The sequence below is a fragment of the Spodoptera frugiperda genome, chromosome 25 (genome assembly GCF_023101765.2).
Source record: "Spodoptera frugiperda isolate SF20-4 chromosome 25, AGI-APGP_CSIRO_Sfru_2.0, whole genome shotgun sequence".
Taxonomy (NCBI): Eukaryota; Metazoa; Arthropoda; class Insecta; order Lepidoptera; family Noctuidae; genus Spodoptera; species Spodoptera frugiperda.
Window position 1 is genome coordinate 5,793,793 of NC_064236.1, and position 21,275 is coordinate 5,815,067.

The window sequence follows — 21,275 nt, forward strand, 5'->3', positions numbered from 1 at the left end:
CTACACTCCCTAGTCTTTATCCCCAAAAAGTTAGACACATTTTGAAGGCTATGCCGTCGTCACAAAAATACATTAAGTACCTTGTTAAAGCTCATTCACTGTAAAGTATTACAATAAAATTATTGATTATAGATGTAATAATATCCAATTACCTACGCGCACAATACGATGTTCCAGTAAATTATGCATTAAACCTTGTAACTTTCTGCTTCGCTAAAGCTATTATTTGCTGACTGAAGGACGGTCTAGGTCCGTCCTTTAATTATGCATAGCAATGTCATGTGAAAACTTAAAGACAGTGGACAGCTGATCATTGTTATGTAAAACCAGTTTATTCTTTATTTTAACGTAGTTTGCAGGATGTTGAGGATGTGAGTGTGGCCGTACCTATCTATATGTATGTATGAACACTTGTACGCTAAAGGCTAGGGTCATTACCCGGGGGGAGGAACTTAATTTTTAATTTGTAAATTCTTCGTGTTCCTATCCCAAGCTACTTTTCGGCACAATGTCATCTTCATGCGTAAATAGGTTCCCTATTGCCATCACTATTTTTAAACGCAATGAAAACAGAGATTTTTTTAAGATATAGGTACCTATTTACTTAGATCCAAGGTAAGATAAGTACATACCTATATGAGATATATTAATAATAAGTTACTAAGTACTTAAACGTAGGTATGGGAACCCATGTTGTGAACAACATAAGTCTGAAATGATTGCAGAGAATTCAAAATTAATGCCGACGCCATTCGCCGGCACGCCGCCTTTTAATGGGTATGTAGTTGAATATTTTACTGTAATGCTTAACCTTAGTGAAAATTGAGGCTCTAGGGCGGCACAAGAACACGATCAATATGTACGGCAGATCCTGATTGGTTGCAAATGTCTATTCCCACGGCCGTCCCACACTACCGCTGCCACGGCATTCCAGTGGAAACAAAACTCATATCATGCTCACTTTGAAACTGGCTGCGATAGCGAAAAAGCTAAAATGGAAAAAGTATTTCAACAACTTTTTGCTGAAGGTTTTTTATTCATGCAGACAATTTAAAATTGTGTTATGTCCTACTAACGCCCTGCTACACGTGTTAGACTTATTAGGACTTAAGTAGAAAGCTATATCTGTGTCCATCCCGATTAAGGGAGTTTCTATTAAATCCAATTCTGTTCGATAGACATTGATATTGTGAAATTAAGTAGGTACTCGTGAGTTGCAACACTAGCGCCCATTACATGCGTATTGCGTGGATATTGATTGAACTAAATGATATTGAGTTTGGTTTTATACTTCCTACTCTGAATGGTATTTTAACAGTTACGATTTGGTTTGTATAAAATAATTATTCAGATTACCTATATTGGACTGAAATTCAAGAGATTGGTTTCAAGAGTAAGTGCATAGATCACTGTAAGTAGGTACTTAACCAATGGGTTCAGTGTAAAATCTTGAGTTGCATATAATAAATATTGTATTTACAAATTAATTTATTATTTCAGCCCAGACTATAGTCTAGACAGGTATAATGTAAACAAATTCTCGTAACATTGACACTAACAAGTGCTCAACTAGTTGTTCATAAATATTCTATGAAAACTGGCATTGAATGGCAGAAAGTAATGATTTTCTGTGTTGCACGGTTAGGACGGATACCAGCTTGTAAATAATTCAGCTGTAATGGTGACACTAATACTATAGACCGTTTTAAGTTTTCTTTTCAAAGTCTAGTTAAAAGTTTGAAACTTTTCTAGTCGCGTAAATAATAATCGAACTGTAATATGTTTCGAACTTTATGATTTGATGATGTTGACTACCTTCCTTAGTCTTAAACTTATTATGCTTTTGTATCTGAAGGAACTTAGGTACCTACTTCTTCTAACACTTACCAAAATCTCCTAATCGATCTGTAAGTACCTACTTACCTATGAAAGGAACGTAACCGATCTTTCCTGTACTTTAACATGAAATCACAAAAATTTACCTAATACAACAAATATAGACCCGACTTACCCCGCATAGCAAATTTCAAAGAAATTGAGTTTCTCAAAGTTTAGATTTATTCACAAGCATTTTTGAAGTGGCTGCATACGTGAGTTCTTTATTATTTATTTGCTGCATGGCTAATTCCAGCGCTTCTTTTGTATAAGAAGTGGCCCGCGAAGAGGTTCGGGAGTATTTACGTGGCAACTGAAGATTGGAAAATCAGCCCTAAGTAATTATTTAAAATTAAATTAAAATCATTTGTAACAAAAGTTTGACAATCACTGCCCATTTTGGAATAGGGATATTTTTGTCTGATCTTTACCCGACATGGGTAACACCGGATTTCAGCCTACAGAGGTAGTAGACAAATCTGGTAGTTTTATCATATTATCATTGCTCAAAACTTAGTATTTAGGCAAAACCATGTCAAAATAAGCTATACTTTTGCTAAAATATGCAAATAAAAATGTAGGTGAAAGACCGGACAAACAAATATTTTATAAATTTTGCGTTTTTTCTAAAACGGCGCGGGTACACGTCTCCGCTGGCTCGAAAAGCAGGAGTAGGAACGGGAGAGTTTTTAGTCAGTAAGAGTTTGACACGCTACTACCTCGCCTCGCCCAAGGCGAGAGAAGTCGGGGTGGTTTTTAATCAGCAAGGATCTGACATTTTCGCGCAAGGCGAGAAGTTATTAGACGATTTTACCCCACAAAATGGTCTCATCTAGTCCAGGCCTATATCATTACCTATAGTATGCCCATTAACGTTCTCTTGTCTATAACACATTACTAACATTACTTACACATGTGCATCAAAAGAAAAATAACCCATTCACTCACCTACTACAGATAGGTAGTACTTATGTAGGTTACAAGATGTGTTGTATGAATTTGACCTCTACTATAAATTGTCTCGCCCTTGTTTGATTTGATAACGCTGCACGCACGTTCTATATTGTAGTGCATTGACACAATAAGTGCATAAGGTCACTTTATTGGACTAAAATCACAAAAGAATTTATCTCAACCTCTTGTGAGCCAATAACCGCAGTGATTTTTATCAAAGTAGGGTAATTTGTTTATTGGTGTTTGCGTCCTTTGTTGCACACCATTTTACTTGTAGGTAAGTACATAGAAAATACTTTTAACTATCTACCTACACTTTTCTCACAACACGAAATAGGTACCTAATGGATCAAGTAGATCTAGTAGCAACATTTTTTACTACTTGGGTGTCTTACCTACGTAAAGTGATGCACAATGCATGAGAAAAACTGAAATTCCGTTCATGTAAATTCATACCGGTACCACAATGTTATGGATACCTATCTAATAATTTGTTATAATAAATCTGAAAAGTTTATTTAGTTCTTTGAACGCGCTAATCTCTCGAACTACTGATCCGATTTGGAAAAAATATTTTGTATCAGTCCATTTCTCGATGAAACCTACAGGCTCATAACCCTTCGACCAATAGGAGTCGAGCAGAGCGATTGAAATCATGAAACCACGAGGGAAACCTAGTAATTATATGAGTAACAAAATTACGACTGTTACAATTAAGTACAAGTTTCATTTTTTGTCAAGGATGAGAATACAGACGATGTTAATAAACAACAGAAACAAAACCAATAATACCTATTATGCAATACTTACAAATATTTTTGGATCAGCGACGACCACGACAAAAAATAAAGATGTAAAAAATTTAGTTTTTTATTCTTGCTGTATGATCTTAAAACCAGCTATCTATTAGGTCTATTATAGGTTTGAGCACAGGACATACCTACACATATAATTTAACTTTCATATAAAATTCAGTCCATGAATCGATCGTACATACCTAGGTAACGCTAACAAGCTATACATAGGCAGGTTGGGTACCTAAGTACGTACCTACATTTTATATTCAAGGTGATGTCCTAGAAATCTAGATGCTAAGTCGATTCAATGCATGTTTCATATTATAATTTTGTAGTTACCTTCGACTTTTGTAGCTATTGTAAAATACTTTGTTACATGTCGAATTTACAATGAGAATTCAAAGTAGAGTTGATCTTTTACTTACCTATAATTTTGAGAAAAATATATGATGTTTGATAAATTGACAACCCTTTTAATCCCATTTATCATCTAAAATCGTTATATCAGGTGCATTTAATAAGAAGGAAGTAGGGTAGGCATGCAACTTCTTGCATTTAGTAATCGATGTTAAATAAAACTCATTATATTCAATTATAATTGTATTCTCTTTATAATATAAACTTTTCATAATTAAATAAACGTGGTTTCATGGTATTCGACTTGTAAATTGTTCTATCTATATACCTACGTGATTTAATAATTACAATAAGATATAGAACCTTTGCATACATTTGGAAATATCAATACTAATTCAACAATACGATCAATCCACTGTTTTGACAATGGTATTTTACATTTTGACCAAATAAGTAATAATATCTTGAAGGCAAACAGGTTTGCTTTTTCATACAGTATGTCATAACAACAATACACTTTTAAAATCAAAACGCTGTTAACAATACAACTGATACACGACTGTACTGTACATAATTTGAGAAATATTACTTAAACAGTCAAATGCTTCAACAGTTTCAAAGTAACGCAAATAAATACACTGCAAAGTTTCTGTGATAGTTTGATTCAAATTATCTAGATAGCCGAACAATATGCAAATACTTATATAGATACGTTTTTTACCAATCCTATATCCCGCATGGACAATAATAATTTATGTCAACCTTTTAACTAACATTAATTTGCAAAACGATCTTGGGGTATCTATTAAAATTTTGAGAGGTATAATAATGAAGGCATGTTCGGCAGTCGACGTCTTAAACTGATAATATGACAATGACGAACATTGACATTATAATTGTAGATATTCTCACCCGACCGCGTCGAACCCCAAAAGGAAGGTTATACCTTCAAAAATTTCAATAGATACCCGTTCATTGGCCTAAATAATAATAATTAACACTTACTTCTTATGTACGTATAACATACATTTAACCATTATCATTCGAAAATAGAAATTATAAGGTACATGAAATCACAATTAATTTGAAAATATTATGTTCTTTCATTTATGCAGTTGTTATTCATAAGCATGTTATTTTAAAAACATTATAAACATTGTGGCTATTCTGGACATAAGGACCTATATTTTTTTCAAATAGAAGGTTGTATTGTATTAAATTTTAGATAAACGTTTTCCACATAATATCTAATTGGTCCCATGATGGTAAGATAAGTAGCACATGTAATCATGCAAGTTATCCACAAAAATGGAGAGATACAATGTTTTTAAAATAACTCATTTACAGTTAGCAAAAGCAAAAGAAAGAGAAATAAAATAGAAATAAAATTATTATAATATCAAAGAATTTGGATTAATATATTATGTCTTATACGCAATTTGTATAATCCGTTTCCGTACAATACCTAAGCAATGTATAGAATAGAATATCCTTCAGCAAATGTACATTTCACGTAGTTTTGTTTTTGTGTCCGATAGAAAATATGTTAACGTGTGATATATTTGGCTACTCTGATAAATTCCTAACTTGAAGTCAACCAGGCAGATTATATTTTTCTATTATCATGTTGCACAATATAACTTTAATTAACAGAAGGCAATACACTAATTGCATAACGTAGTTATCCTCCAATCCCTGGACCACTATATACGTATGTAATTACCTATCACCTGTTGTAACATATAAACTGGACAATATATTTATGAGGCTGAATTGGCGTTGTAAGGTTATATTTTACTACTAACTAAGCAACAATCGTAAAAAATAAGGCTACAACTATTACAGCCCTTTTCCACTATTTAGTTGAATTGTTTTTATTTATATACTATAATTATTATATTTATCAGACTAGTTTCTAACCTAACAATCTACGGTAAATCCAAACGGTTTAAGAGCACAAGTTTTTAATCTGTAGGCTAGGCAATATCCGAGGGAACTTACGTGCTACATCGCTTGTTTAGCTAGGAAATAGGAAACATTTTGTATTGAGAAATACTTAATAGCAAACTGTAGTATCCAATAACTTACACTTAACTCTTAAAGTTTTTAATTGATCAATGTATTTAATTGTACGTGAGAATACTAATGTCTTGTTACATTTATATTTATTGAAAAGGGAAGAGATAGTTGGAGATAAATATTATTATCTAAATGTTTACTATATAGAATAATGAGTAATGAGAAGGCGATGATTGATGCATAAGACACGCAATCGAATGATATCTGTCAGTCTATGACTAAAGCCATGTTAATGAAAAGTCGCGCGATTTCAAGTAATGATCAAATTAAAATGACAGAATAGGAACAAATTAGTATTTGATTTTCGGGGAGAAGGAGGCGCCGTGATATATTTTTTTTTACATTTTACCTAATATGGAAACACGATTTATATTAGGGTTTGTTTAATTTTACTCATAATTAACAATTTCTAATGTAGACCTGTTCTAAGATGCCCCCTTCTTCCGTACAAATCACACCGAGACGTGAAGTGTTTAATAATTTTCTTTAATAACCGACTTCCCAGCAAGAGGTTTTAAAGTCATCGGAATCTGTTTTACTACCCAGGAATATCGGTTTTCATTTACTCGATAATAAATCATACGTTTATGGGCAATAATAGTAAAATCGAGTACTTAAGCATAATGGAAAAATTACTGATTCGTATAATTACGGTCGAAAGCAAACAGAGCATGCATGACATAGCTGCTTTGTGAAATAAAAATATATTAAACAGATACTATTAAACATTATTTAATTACGGATAAACATTCAACTTGTAATCTTTTGGAATCTATAATTATATGTTAGATATACCATAACATCACGCCTTCCAATCCTCGAAAGGGAGGTGAACATATACCATAATGTACCACTTTTCATGAAATTTTAAATATTCCAAATCAAGTTTATTCCTAAGAATTTTTCGATAAACCGAGAAAACTCAATACTCTGCGTCATTTACCGTGCCAAATTAAAGTGCTACAATCTAACAATTTTGAAGGAACAAATTAATGAACGTTTTAAAAATACATAGTAGTCATACAATACATAAATATCAAAGGTGTTTGTGTAATGCAGTAGAACATTTTTGTGGGTTGAATTTTATAAGTATAAGAAATGAATTGAAGGAAATTTCTAACGAAATCTTATTAAACTTCATACGATGTGGGAATACATTCTAATTGAACATTCCGTTTTTAAATAACCAACTTGGAAAACATATAGTGCTGGATAATAAGAGACTGGCCACTATTCAAGTAATGAATAATGTACAGAAACATTTAATTTAAATAGGGAACAGCTGATGTGCATATATTTAATTTAGAATCAACAGTACGCTTTTGAAGATACTCTTCTCAAATACTTCAAAATTGGTCCCATTTCAATATGACATCTGCCAGGGTTTTGGGCATCGTACTGAAGGTAGCATGCTGTAAAAAGGTGATGACATTTTCTACATATTTTAGAAGTGGCATTATGTTTAAAGCTTAATAAAGTAGGTAGCCGAAATGTTCAATAGTATGTAGGATGTTTTTATCCTCGAAGGTGTAGACAGGTGTTCAGATGGGGTGTAACAGTCACTTTTCGAAACGGCAAACCTTAATCGGACTTAGCTTGGAATTGTAGAAGCGCCAGCTACACCTCGACCAATGAGGTACTTAATCCAATCAAATTACTTATTACTTCAGAAGAATTAGAAGCTAACAATTTTGAGCAACGAAATTTAAAGAAATACATAATTAATATAATCTAATATTACAAATTGATAAGGAATAGAAATTGTGCGAAAGGAGTTACTATACATACTTATCCAATTTTGGTATAAAAATACATACCGTGTAAAATATGAATACCTAAGCGCTAATGTTGCGTAAGCAGTCCACTAAATGCATGTCGTGCCCTTTTATAGTCCAATATAATTACGATGAAGATGATTTTTTTAATATTATGGGAGTACCAGGAGTCTATCTATCACGATTATTACCGGCAAATCAGTAGTTTTAATATTAATTTCGCAAAGGCTTATTCAGCGGCAGTGTAAATAAATAACCTTAAGACACTGGTAAAACAGGCAAAAATGGTATACATTACTATGGCTACTACTATGTACAGGCCCCAGCAATAAATATTGCACATCCAATTTTAGAAAGAGACAATTTTGTGTGTGATGTTACACTTCTTTTTTGTTTGCCCCACACTAGGAATATCATCCTGCGTTTACAGGAGTAATCTTTTTTTTTTGAAATACCATGTTGACTCACACTAGGATAACCTCCTGTATCGTGGGGGCATTTATTAACATACAACACATACACATGACACCCGAAACAACATTTTGTGAACACGCTGAATTCCTCCGAGCAGGAATCGAACTCAGTCACCGCGCCAACCGTGCAATCAAGTAAACTAATATTTATCGCCGGGTCCTGTATGTAGTAGGTACTATGGCAGTAATAAACAGTCTAGTTAAGAATTCCATCAATATTATTGTCGAGATACCCAGAGAAATAAGGGATATCTGCCTAAGTAATTATGTAGAATCTACGAATCTACCGATAGAATCCATACATTGATTGGGCGAAATTTACCTACATTATTGGACTGTTTTGAAGCAAATCGCCCAAATTGGGCCCACGCATATAAAATTTTGTAAAACAATAGTATTATGTAATTTAATCCTATTCTGCATAACTGTATACTGAATGTACTGTACTATATTTTGCGAATTGATACGATCTCAGCTAATTGCCAAACGACTCGTATGTGTAATAATAAACATGTTCGTATGCTGCACTATTCAAATAATAGGTTTATTTTTTGATTTTTGGAATTAGTTCAAAAATGTATGGAAGCTGGGTGATCTCATTTCAAACTGTATAATAAAGAAAATCAACAAGATTCACTGACGTGGCAACTATTTATGTATTCCGTCAAAAACAATACAAATAAATACAACCATGATTAATATTTATAATGTAAAATGTCTAAAACGTCACGACCAGCAGCCGAGCCCAATGTAGTAGTATCAGCGTCTCATAGACGGCACATGTCTGGTCGTGCGCATCCTGCGCAATAACTCCGAATTGTACTTAGGCAATTTTTGTTATTTATGTATATGTACGACAAGCGACAGTTAACTCTTTGAACCATCAGTATTATGCTAAATGCGAAAATCTAACAAATTACCCTATGTGATATCATAATCGAGTAACGCAATACAGTAAAAATAAAATAAAGCTATTATTGTTTATTATACTGAGTTGCACGATTTTGGTACCTTGTAGAACAATAACTGTTTCATAAAGAACCTTAGACCCTAAGGCCTTTTTTCACGCTCCAGTATCCGGGGCTGGTAGCCCGGCGAGTATAGCCACGTTAGATTAATTATATATGTACCGGTACGTTCTAATGTACATTCTCCGCCGGATGCCCGGCAACTGGAGCGCGTGAAAAGGTACTAACGCATTGTTATTAATGATTAAAACTATCGAACTTAAAATTATTGAGTTTTTGATTTATTCTGTTCTAAGGATTTTAATCCCGATTTGATAAGCGGTTTATAGACAAAAGCCCACGGCAAGAATAAGACAAATCCTGAGAAATATAAGCTGGCGTATATGGACCACCATTTCGAGAAACTCTTGGCGTCGAATGGTGCCAAACTCCAGCCCATAAATACTATCGTGTACGTTTTAAGAATAATGTACAAGAGATACTTCAGGAAGGTGTTATCCCATATCTTATTATAAAACGGTGTTTTGGTAAGCATAACTTCGACATCTTTCTCCATGACCATGATAATAAATTCATTGAAAAACGTCATGTAGTACCCGGATTGAGTGCCGTGCCATAGCGCGAGGAACGCGAGCGTGACTAGCTGGCTGAGGTTGCGGTTACCGAGGAAGCGGAGTCTCTTGTACACGTATTCCGCGGCGAAGTAGTTGGTGTTGCAGTTGAAGCTGTCGATGTAGTGCTGGAACCGCGTGGCGCCCTCGAACCGCAGCAGCTTGATGTTGTTGCAACCATCCCACTTGCTCACCTGCGGGTAGCCCTTGGTCTCCATTCCATTGTATGATAGCCCAAATCGGATGCATGATGCTGTAACAATAATCAGTTATGGTCCATTTACAGGTTGAAATAGAGTACATATAGTACATTTTTTTTCTTGTCTTATATGAAGTGAGAGTAAAAGAAAATTGTTTAAATTTAGGAAGCAGATGTCAACATTGAGTTTGATATTATTGACTCACTCAATTGATTGGGATGCAATAAATTGCCAGACATGCGACATATTTAGTGAGAACAATATCAATTGCCGTAATTTCAACTAATTTATGCCAAGTGAAATGACCTTAGTGCACTCTTTGCTTCATTTACATTTTAATACTGCTTTAGTAACTAAGTACTTCGATTGTTCCTTCCTTGTATTGTTTTGAAATTGGAGTAAAAGGTTTACAACCATATTATTATGTTAAACAAAACGATTTGCATTGTCTGCTAGGTAGAATTACAATTCCATATGGTGACTGTTGTATTTATTCCTAATCAGCAGATAGTTACGTAATCAATAACAAAATCGGAGTGTCATCAACCCACAATTATTATTTTATTATTGATATAAAAATAAGTCGGGTTTTCCTTCCTGACGCTATAACTCCAGAGCGCGCAAACCGTTTTCCACGTTTTTGCATTCGTTGGAAAGGTCTCGGGTTCCGTGAGGTTTATAGCAAAGAAAATTTAAAAAAATATTAAGAGAAAAGCAGAAAAACGGAAAATCATCAGTGGCGAAACGGAGTTCGCCGGATTTTAGTTATTGATATAATCTAGGTCACATGTTGAAATATTCGGTATAGCATAGAACTAACATAGATATGTTCTATGATAAGAATAATAATAGCTGATTTGTTTACCTTCGGTGAGTAGCCAGCAGGAAATGTATTTGTACAAAGCAAAATGAGCCCAAAGTCCACAGTAGAAATGACGGTAGAAAATAGACGTTTCCCTGAACTCGTCCGACAGCATATATTTCATACTAAATACAGTAACTGAAACAAAAAAATAATGACATGTCATTTACCACCGAATACGTAATATAGACTTTTACAAGACTACTGACTTTACAATCATTGACTCTAATTTACATTACATTATAATACATCAATGATTCTTACCTCCAACTTGATATGCAACCAAATAGACCAATCCTTGAACAAGTCGTTTGATGGCTTGTGCTTCGTAAACGGCAGTTTCTTTATCCAAAGGAAACTTGTCAGTGATGTAATCTTTATAACGCCTGAACGAAAATATGGGTCCGACTAGGAAACACGCTGGGAAATATACAAATCCAATCAGCTCCAAAAATGAAGGTGAGCTCTCTAGGGCTGTTAGCTTATTGTTTGCTGATAGTTCCTGTCCTTTTAGCATCTTCTTTCCATCCCATAAATCAAAGGACAGCGCAATCAACTTGAGGGTCAGCACGCAGTGGGGCATAGTCCATGTAATATCATAATCTTCGGACTCAGTCACCACATAGCCAGCAAGCAGGTATGTCATATTGAAAGCAAAGGTGATAATTGCGTTTATCTTTCCTGGACCAAAGAACTTGGTGGTAAGATATATTACTAGAGCTGGTATGGCATTATGGTACATAGAGATACCAAAGTTGTAATAAGCCATGTCTAACCCCGTTGCTATGAAATATAAGTTCCTGTATTCCACATGTTGTCGCACATGTTTGTGGTAAACAATAGCAAGTGGGTATGCTATCAATATGGATATCAATAGCTTGAGTGCTGGTTCAGTTGCCCCTATGACTCCCGCCAGGAAGGGCACGGGGCTCAGCCCCACCCAGCCCAGCAATGTGAGTAGCAAACCAAACATTGTTGTTAAATCTGTAAACAAACGTAAATTATACTGTAGACATTCAAACCAGCAGGCTTGTATGGACAGATGCATGAATATGACGAAAGCCAAATAATTATTATGCAAGTGTTGCAGTAAGTTGCACTGAGGTGGCGCCAAGTTGTGTGCCATTGATGACAAGACATATTTGGACAACGCAAATCTTATAACATCTTTTGACTTTTGATATTAGCATTGGTATTGGAAAAAAAGAATGATTCCGAATTCATTTAATAATATTACATTTTGCTTCTTTAACCTAAAAAATGGTATAAACAATCCTACTAATATTATAAATGCGAAAGTTTGTGATATTGGATGTTTGTCACTTTTTCACGTCAAAACGGCTCAAGGGATCTGGATGAAATTTGGAACAGGGGTAGATTATCGTTTGGAAGAAAACACATAGGGGTACTTTTTATCCCACGGGCATGCGGGTGAAGCCGTTGGTAGAAGCTAGTTAAAAAAATATTTTTACAAGTTGTTTGTATGTTCTGATAAAATAAATTGATTCATATTATGTTTTGTTCGTATGGATGATAAGAGTGAAAAGTAATAATATGGGTTTATTACACATTGCTCATTTTGATAGAAGACAAAGTAAACCTTAGACTTTGACATGTACTAGTTTTATAACTCTATTTAACGAATTATTTATAGAACGATAAATATGTATACAGCACATTTATTTTGATTACTCTATGTAGTAGTATATAGTCAACTAATTTAAAATATTTTCTTGGTACTTTCGTTGGTGATTGTACATTTAGACAGCTAAATCGTTGCTGAAGTGGCTGGCAACTGGTTGCTATGCAATGTGTAGCAGGTTCACATGCATGAAGCAAGTCTTCGTGTAATGTACGGCACAAAGTGTTATAGGTGTGACCTGGTTGTGGGTAGGAAGTGTATATTACAACAAGTAAAGTTTTTTAAAAAAAAAATTATTAAGACTACCCGCTCTATTTAAATGCAGTTTATATACCTACACACTATCATTTAGATTTAATCATTAAAAGTTATAGTACTGAGTACCGCAATCTAAATAAACAATAGAAAATAAAAGCAAGATTGTATTGAGTACAAAGGTTTCTTTTAATGCAAACTAAGACCAACTATTCAATTTAAATTAAAAAATTCATGTCACATATAAAAAAAAAAAACTTTTTCAACATCTATAAATGAATAATTAAATAAATGTACATATTTCAATGTTTAAATATAAGCAAAGTTATACATATATATTAGTAATTACAAATCCAGTCATCATTACTATTAATTACTATTCTCATTGTAATAAGCTTCACCTATTGTATTAGTAACTCATTATCATAATAAGATGTACCTATTTATCGAAATCCACTTCATATTAAACTTGACCGTAATTTGGCATTGTTTTTATAAAATTAATATTAATATTGCAAGCATAATATGTATAAGTATGTAGTATAACAATTAACTATCATTATAATTAGTAATATTATATTAATGTTGCTTGTAAGATTATTGTTAATTAGTTGATAAGTGATAGAATAAAAAATCTAAATCTAAGTACACGAAGATGAAATACTCACATCACTGTTCAAGATGAACTGAATAGTACCTATGCAGTTTTATCTATCTAGAATTTGAGATAAACAAACAACTAAACACTCGAACTGAGATAAGACAAGATTTGAAATGAAAAACCTTGATATTTGTAAACTGCCAAATGAGGGTAAACAGATTTTTTTGCGATTTTCTAAATCAGTTAATTTTTCACCATCAAATGATGTATATAACTCAATATTCAATGTTGCACATAGTAGATAGATGGGAAAGGAAATAATAATTGATGAAGAACGTTCAGGATGAACAATATCCTACAGCAAGCCTTGGTGCGCAAACACTCTAATAGGTGTTATAGGATAACAAGGTCGGAGATGTCAGCAGGATTGACTGATAACAAACCAATTTGCATGTAACTAGCCTAGCTCCCCATATTGGTTAAGTGCATTTGAATAGGGTACAAACTAACACACAATAGACCTAGTTCAAGAAGTGCAATCTTAATAGTATAATGGGTTTCAACCATACACTACTGAGCTTCAAGGTGATATCTATAAGATAGAAGTTAGAGGAAGGAAAATGTAAAAGATAAGGCGCTGGTTTTCCAAATATGTTTCTGATTGAGGTCAAAATAGATAATTAGTATGTAAATCATGTGAACCACAAATTATTTACTTGAAAAGTGTTTTCACAGAGTTTTTACTTTCTAGCTATAATGTAGGGTACACATAAATATTACACTTTCGCATTGCTACCATCATATTAAAAGCAAAAACACAAAAGCAGCATTTTTTATGTTTCAAATATAAGAATTATGTTGATTTACTTATGTTTAATACATGAAGCAAGCAACCATGAAGCCTTAATGCTTAATTGCAAACTAAGGTTCATATATAAAATTTGGGCCTCAAATTTGATGACTGTCTATAAATTGTAATTGCATAATTTTTGTCATGTAAGTACCTACTTCTACTGTACTCACATTGTAGGCACAATAAGGGCAGTTAGTAATTAATACATAAGTTTTTTCTTATATTTGGCACAATATTCAGCAACTTATGATGTGGGAAAAATAGGAAATGCTTTTTGCAAAATCAGACATAGCCTGGTCCAGACACTTATCTTATATCTTTCCAATAAGAATTCTAAATTTAAATGTAATGACTTAAAAATACTAAGATCTGTTTATTTTGATACACCCATGAGTAATCTAGATGACTTTAAAAATTTACTTCATACTGCTTCAGCTCAACAACAAAGATTGGAAGTTCACGTAAAAATATAGAAATCGCGTAAAGCGATCATACACAATAAAATCAAAAAGCAATGTTGTGATATAATTAATTTTAACTAGTGCGCTGTTGTAAGTAAACTTAAAATACTTACATACAGCAAATATTCAGAAGACTTCGTATACGCAACACCAACCACCAACGTAACGTTACCTACGAAAAATTGAAGATTTCTATTCCCTGACCAAAGAGCATACAATCTTTTTCTAACAAAGTGACAACTAATGACATGACAGGGTAGACCTTCACTATGCTGTGACCATGACCATAGACTATAGTTTGCATCGGTGAGCCGACGAAACACAAACCGAAGTATTATAATATCCAGCAGGGCAGTTATCCACAGTTCCGTGTATGCAAAACCTATGATGCGCCTTTTTTTCACGAATCTTCATATTTCGAAAAATATGAGTTTTTTATGGTATCTTTGTTGCATGTGTTAAAAAATCTTGTCTGTGTGTGACAGATTGACATTGTCTGTGGACATTACTCTTTGGTGAGTGATTATTGATTTCTTTTTGTGATTATACGAGATCCTTTAAAAATGTTAATAGAAGCCAAGTGATTGTGAGAGAGTTAAGAAAGCATAAGCAATAGCTAAACAATATTTTATTTTAAGTTTTTTTTTCTTTTATTTGTTTTTCTTTTAACATACGAGATTAACTTTTGCCGGCATTTGCACCAAAGGTAACGAGGCTTAAAACACGTTCTAAATGATTTCTTAGCTTTTAACTTAGTAATTTAGTGTTGTTTAATTATTCTATATTATCATTACGTAAATTAGTATCAAAATAATGCTTTCAAATTTAACCACAACCAAATAGCAGACGCTATCTCCGTGCGTCTGTTTTGATAATATTTTCAAGTCATCGTGCCATTTTGACCAAAACAACTTATGTCATGAGTTTATATGTGTCGCGGTATGATGTGTGCTGTGATTATTAAATGAGCAACTTCATTTGAAAACGTTTTGTGAAAGTACAAACACCGCGATTATGCGCGATTAGCGTGTCATTTATCAGCTCTCTAACGACTCTATGCTTTCTACACGTTGAAGGAGAAATGCATATACAAATGTCACAAAAAGTAGTTATCTATTTACATTTCAAATAAAATGTAGAAGAATTTTGTCCTGAGTCATTGGAGCATGACTGTTCAAAGATACAATACAACAGTTTGTGGATCACACAAGATGTTTCATTCTGATCCAGATGTGCGACCCATTTAACTGCGTAATCAATTTTGGAAGTCGAACTCGTAAACAAGAAATAGTTTCCTGTGCATTCATGATACCTTTGTGTCAGTATGTATTTATTGTTTAACATGCCCCTGGTGACATGTATTTATTTTACATAGTCATTGACCCTGGTCTCCTGTACCATGGTTTGGGCTCCATGTATTTCTCTTTATATTTGTCTTACATAGTAGGCGATCCTGGTCTCTCCGGCACCATGGTATTTTCCTCGATGTTTTTAATTTTTTAATATGTATGCTATATATTGTGTATGCTATTTTAAATTTGAAAGGATATAAAATAAGCCATTGACATAGATAGGACACAATAATAAGATACCTGTGTCGCTGTTGCGGGGTGGACCGTAGGTGTGCATTAGGACTACTCGACATCACAACGTAATTCTATAGTAAAAATATTCTTAGATTTTAAACTACCTGGTGTCACAGACATAGTTCACCAATGTTGGGTTATGGTTTTTACTGCGGACTGCCAATAGACAACTGTTGTAGGTGAATCCTCCGTTAACGTTGGTCACTGTTGACCCCATGGTGTTGGCATTTAGTGTGTTACATTTCAGTGGCTAACCTTTCTCAGGTGGTAATTCAACATGGAGTCGGCTGGTGATTGGTGTCTTATAGAAAGTGACCCGGGTGTTTTCACACAACTCATCAGAAAATTTGGTAAGTTCAGCTAATCTTATATTTGTATTGTTAATTACTGGTCTTATATACAATACGTTTTGCTGTTTAAATGCTACCTATAATAATCATAATTGTGACTGTTTGAGTTTAACATAATCTACACAAACACATTTCTGTATCATCTATAGTTTAAAGATTTCTAGTTTGCGATCATAATTTGATATGATGTAATATGAGTTATATTTACTGACAAAATGACATTCTATTGTCTTAATGTAATTAAGACAACTTGTTCTTGTATACCTAATGCGCTCTAAGAAGGTGCGGCTGACAGATGCCAGTATGACGTTGACGTCTCTCTTTAGTGATGGACATTAGAAAAATCTTTTTTTATCGCTATCGATACTCGCAGCATACATTTAATTCTGTTGAATTTTTTTATTAAATGTGTGTGTTATTTAGTTGAGCAGTCTAACTACGTGTATATACTTGTCAAAATAAATATTTTATGACCGAGCCCTGAGGTGTTTCAGAGTTACAGTTTTACAGAACCGTGAAGAAAACAAGGATATATTAGTTTGTATATGTTAGATTAAGTACCACCACGCATTATCAATGGCGCCGGAAATGTCTAGAAAAATGCCTACTACATATTTCTGCTTAGATAATGTCACTGTGGTTTGGGCAGAGAGAGCCGCGTCTACAGTGGATTTACCCACATAATTAAAGGTTTTTTAAGAATGATAATTGAACGACGCACGATTTTCGTTTTTTATTCTAAAAAAACATCGACTCCATCCATCGTAGCCGTACATCCCATCACTAAACACGACTATGGCTTTACGTTATACGCATAACACTTTACTTTATTTTTCATTTCATTAGATTTTAATTGAATACTAGAACATTCCGGTTGGTTTTAATTTAATTAACTACGCATCCGAATGATTTAACATAATACGAATGTGATACAGCTAAAATATTAAGGCATAATTTTTAAATCGCAGCAACTTTCAAGAGTGATACGAAACGTTACTGAATCTGTCAGCCGCACCTTCTTAGAGCGCATTAGGTATAACACTTGTAACATATTTGCTTAATTTTTGTTTATTTCACCCATTAGGTGCCAGCGGTGTTCAAGTTGAGGAACTTTGGACAATTGAAGATGGCATATTTGAAACGCTGAGGTAGGTTTGAGCTTAGAAAGAAAATATTAGATGATTTGTTTAAATTTCTATAAAAGTTCCTAGCCAAACACATGTTATTGGTCAACTTATAAAGAGAGATTGTTTTGATTTTATAATTGTAATTGTTTTAGGCCTGTGCATGGACTCATATTCTTGTTCAAGTATCTACAACATGAAGAACCTGCTGGTCCAATTGTGACTGACAGTCGTCTCGACAAGATTTACTTTGCCAAACAGGTTTGTTTCTTCATCTATTCTCTTAAAGTAGTAACAAAATAGAAAAATTATGTGTTATTTATTCTTTGCCATTAAATGATCATTATAATCACATTACACAATTAGTTATGTTTGCATTATAATCAAACATTATATCACTTGGTCTAAGATCCTTTAGAACATTTACAAATCTTAAAACTGTTGTATTTTGTTTCTAGGTTATAAATAATGCCTGTGCTACACAAGCAGTGATTAGTCTGCTCTTGAACTGCGATCATCCTGATGTTGACTTGGGTCCAGAACTGAGCAGCTTGAAGGAATTCAGCATGTCTTTTGATGCCAAGATGCGTGGCCTGACACTTAGCAACTCTCAGACTATACGCAGTGCTCACAACTCTATGGCACAACAGACTATCTTTGAGTTCGACCCAAAAACAGCTTCAAAGGTAATCAAAGTGAACATAATTACCTATAGTGTGTGACAGACATACATTTAGACTGTATATGTATATGCTTCCCGATACCAAAAATTATTAGTTGAAAAATGAGCAGCATTTATATAGCAACTGTAATTCCTAATGGCGTTGTTTCAGGATGACGAAGCATATCACTTCGTTGGCTACATGCCAATAGATGGGCGCCTCTACGAGTTGGATGGCCTTCGCGAAGGTCCCATTGACCACGGCCCCATTGCCCCGGAACAGGACTGGCTCGATGTTGTCCGGCCAATTATTGTGCGCAGGATTAACGTGTATGTATACAAACTAAACATAATATAAATTTACATTTATCTGTCAAGAAGAGTTATGAATTTTGTTTGCATGTTATTGAAATTGAATGAAATAAAATTGGAATTCTTGTGAACCATGGACCTGGTCAACTGGTAGAAGTACTCTCTACTTTGGTTTAAATCTGATGTAGATTTTTTCTTAACTTGATCTATTTGGTTTTCAGATACACTGAGGGCGAGATTCACTTTAATCTCATGGCCCTTGTATCTGACAGGAAGATGATCTATGAGAGGCAGCTTCAAGACCTAATGGCCGAATCTCAGATGATGGGAATGGAAACTGATGAGATGGAAAATGAAATTCCAAGACTCAGAATGTTGATTGAGTATGAAGATGTGAAAATGATGAAGTATAAACAAGAAATGGCTCGTAGGAGGCATAACTACTTGCCATTTATAATTACACTTCTTAGAATATTAGCAGAAGAGAAGAAGCTGCTGCCACTGCTCGAGAAGGCCAAGGAGCGTGCTAATAAAAAAGGCCCGAAGAAACAAAAAGTATAACATTTGCCTGGGGCTGGACAGCGGGTCGAACGCGCGCGTAGTTCGCGGCGTGACTCGCAGTCCAGCCCCTCGCGCGTGTTGCCCGCCGCCGAACATTATTCTCTAGCAGATTTAGATTCCATATATAGAGATCCCCAAGACTTATTGTTTAATATAGAACCACAGCAAATTTTAGAACAAGCCATGGTGGAATCCCATGAAGTGTTAGATCGTTCCATTTTCGCGCACGCGGTGACTCGTAATAATCATGTGTTAGACTCTGATGATAGTAAAGACTTTTTAGGTGATTCGACTTCACAAACCGGTTTAATATCTGATAACATTGAAACTGAAGACATGGAACTTGACACAGACATTGCGCAAGAAATCGATCCTCTGTTGGACGTGAAGCCACCCGAACCTGATTTTGATACGGACTAAAGTCTTGCCAGTAGGCAGTGTTAGTTTAAAGTGTAAAAGTGCGAAAATAAGTGAAATATTATATTAAAAATACATTGACGAACATTACCTAGTAATAACATAGTGTTGTTGAGTGTATTCGGCTAAAACTTGCGTGCTTTGTATATAAAAAAGCTTTACAAAATTGTAATGTATCTATAAATTCATCAAAGTATAAGATATACGTCTGGGGTATTGATGTATTTGGTTATAATAAAACTGCAGAATTAAAAATACGTACATTTATTTACTAACAGTATTCGTGTATGTAACTTATAACTGAGCACAGTTCACGCCAAGCAATGTCTCAAGAACAATACTGAAACATAGGCAATAAGTAGGTAGGATTGTCACTGAGCATTGCTTGATAGTATCTTATTCTATGTAGTGGGCATTTGTTAGTAACAAGCTACAGAGTCATAGAGTATAATATCTTTACATAGTTGTGCAAATTATTTGATGTTAATAGTATCCTAACATTCATGTAATTTGTGTTTATAAGTACATAATATTATAAATAGTATTGTGTAGGGATTACTCCAACTTGTCGCTACGTAGGTAGATATCAGGTACATAGTATGTGCTACTGGTTAATTACAGCAATGTACTAGTATACATTTATAACATAGTTATTAAAATTATATATTAAAGCATACTATAATAATGTTATATCATATTTCGAAAGTGCATTTATATTTATTTAAAGTCAAAATCAATTTATTCTCGTTAACTCCGAGCTGTGAAATTATTATGTTACACATAAGTAATGTTGTCATTTTGTTTGCTTCTTATAGACCGCTGCATAATAGTAATTATTTACACCTTATTACGAAATTTACTTACATCTACATTATAAACCTAATTAACGAAAGATTTTTATGTATCAAGTTTACATGAGTAATAAATTAATGAATTTGGGGTGTGATGTGGCACTTCAAACATAGGCTAGCATCTGTTATTTACATCGGGGTACGTTTACTGGTACAATGGCGAAGATGCGGTGACATTGGCATGAACGATGATTTACGAGTAGTTATTTACAGAGATAGGTACAATATTGAGCTTAGCTGCCTGCTATGTTCGATGTCATTACATGGATTCGGAAAGCAATCCTGTCGACCTGACAAATTACAATTATATTTGTACGACCGTTGGATTTGAGTCGATTAAATCGTTGGACAGTATCACAGATTAGTTGCTTCAGTTCAATTTCGACTAAAACGTATTCCTGGGCCAAGCTTTAGGAGTTATCGTTATAGTTTGTAAGTCGAATCCAGGTAATGAGTGAACAGAGGCTGGATAAGTTTTGTAGTGTTGCGTTGTCACTGGGACGCGCTTCACGTGTTGGGCAGCAAGCCTTTGGGTTTTATCATCATGGATGCACGCTTCAGTGTGTAGTCCCAGCCTCGCCAACGGAACCACACGATGCCTGGAACACATTCAAGTTATATAGGCGCATAGGTACACAAACTTACACCAA

General features: G+C 34.2%; 3 protein-coding genes across 7 annotated transcripts in view; 1 reads left to right on the top strand and 2 right to left on the bottom strand.

Annotated features, from left to right (window-relative positions):
* Window positions 1-4,208: 4,208 nt before the first annotated feature.
* On the bottom strand, window positions 4,209-15,036 carry LOC118267183 (lysophospholipid acyltransferase 5). Of its 3 annotated transcripts, none has more exons than XM_035581013.2 (4): window positions 14,877-15,036; window positions 11,216-11,935; window positions 10,955-11,089; window positions 4,209-10,142 (listed from the first exon to the last, which is right to left on the bottom strand). In XM_035581013.2, the coding sequence occupies exons 2-4, from the start codon at window positions 11,922-11,924 to the stop codon at window positions 9,544-9,546; spliced, it is 1,443 nt and encodes a 480-aa protein (XP_035436906.2). In that variant the 5' UTR covers window positions 11,925-11,935; window positions 14,877-15,036; the 3' UTR covers window positions 4,209-9,543. The 3 variants fall into 3 exon arrangements, with proteins under 3 accessions (XP_035436906.2, XP_035436916.2, XP_035436924.2); XM_035581023.2 differs by having other exon boundaries at window positions 14,881-15,015; XM_035581031.2 differs by lacking the exon at window positions 14,877-15,036 and adding an exon at window positions 13,517-13,535.
* Window positions 15,037-15,223: 187 nt separating this feature from the next.
* Window positions 15,224-20,029, top strand: LOC118267217 (ubiquitin carboxyl-terminal hydrolase isozyme L5). 3 transcript variants are annotated; one of them, XM_035581092.2, is made up of 7 exons: window positions 15,224-15,278; window positions 16,614-16,699; window positions 17,784-17,847; window positions 17,979-18,084; window positions 18,282-18,509; window positions 18,657-18,814; window positions 19,018-20,029. In XM_035581092.2, exons 2-7 carry the CDS (start codon window positions 16,627-16,629, stop codon window positions 19,355-19,357), a joined length of 969 nt encoding a protein of 322 aa, XP_035436985.1. In that variant the 5' UTR covers window positions 15,224-15,278; window positions 16,614-16,626; the 3' UTR covers window positions 19,358-20,029. The 3 variants fall into 3 exon arrangements, with proteins under 3 accessions (XP_035436985.1, XP_035436968.1, XP_035436977.1); XM_035581075.2 differs by having other exon boundaries at window positions 15,275-15,469; XM_035581084.2 differs by lacking the exon at window positions 15,224-15,278 and adding an exon at window positions 15,285-15,469 and having other exon boundaries at window positions 16,597-16,699.
* LOC118267158 (angiopoietin-related protein 2) overlaps window positions 20,023-21,275 on the bottom strand; it is an 81,273-nt gene continuing 80,020 nt past the window's right edge. The window contains exon 8 of the mRNA XM_035580978.2: window positions 20,023-21,224. Coding sequence (XP_035436871.2) covers window positions 21,133-21,224 — 92 coding nt within the window. The 3' untranslated portion in view covers window positions 20,023-21,132. The remainder of the gene's footprint in view (window positions 21,225-21,275) is intronic.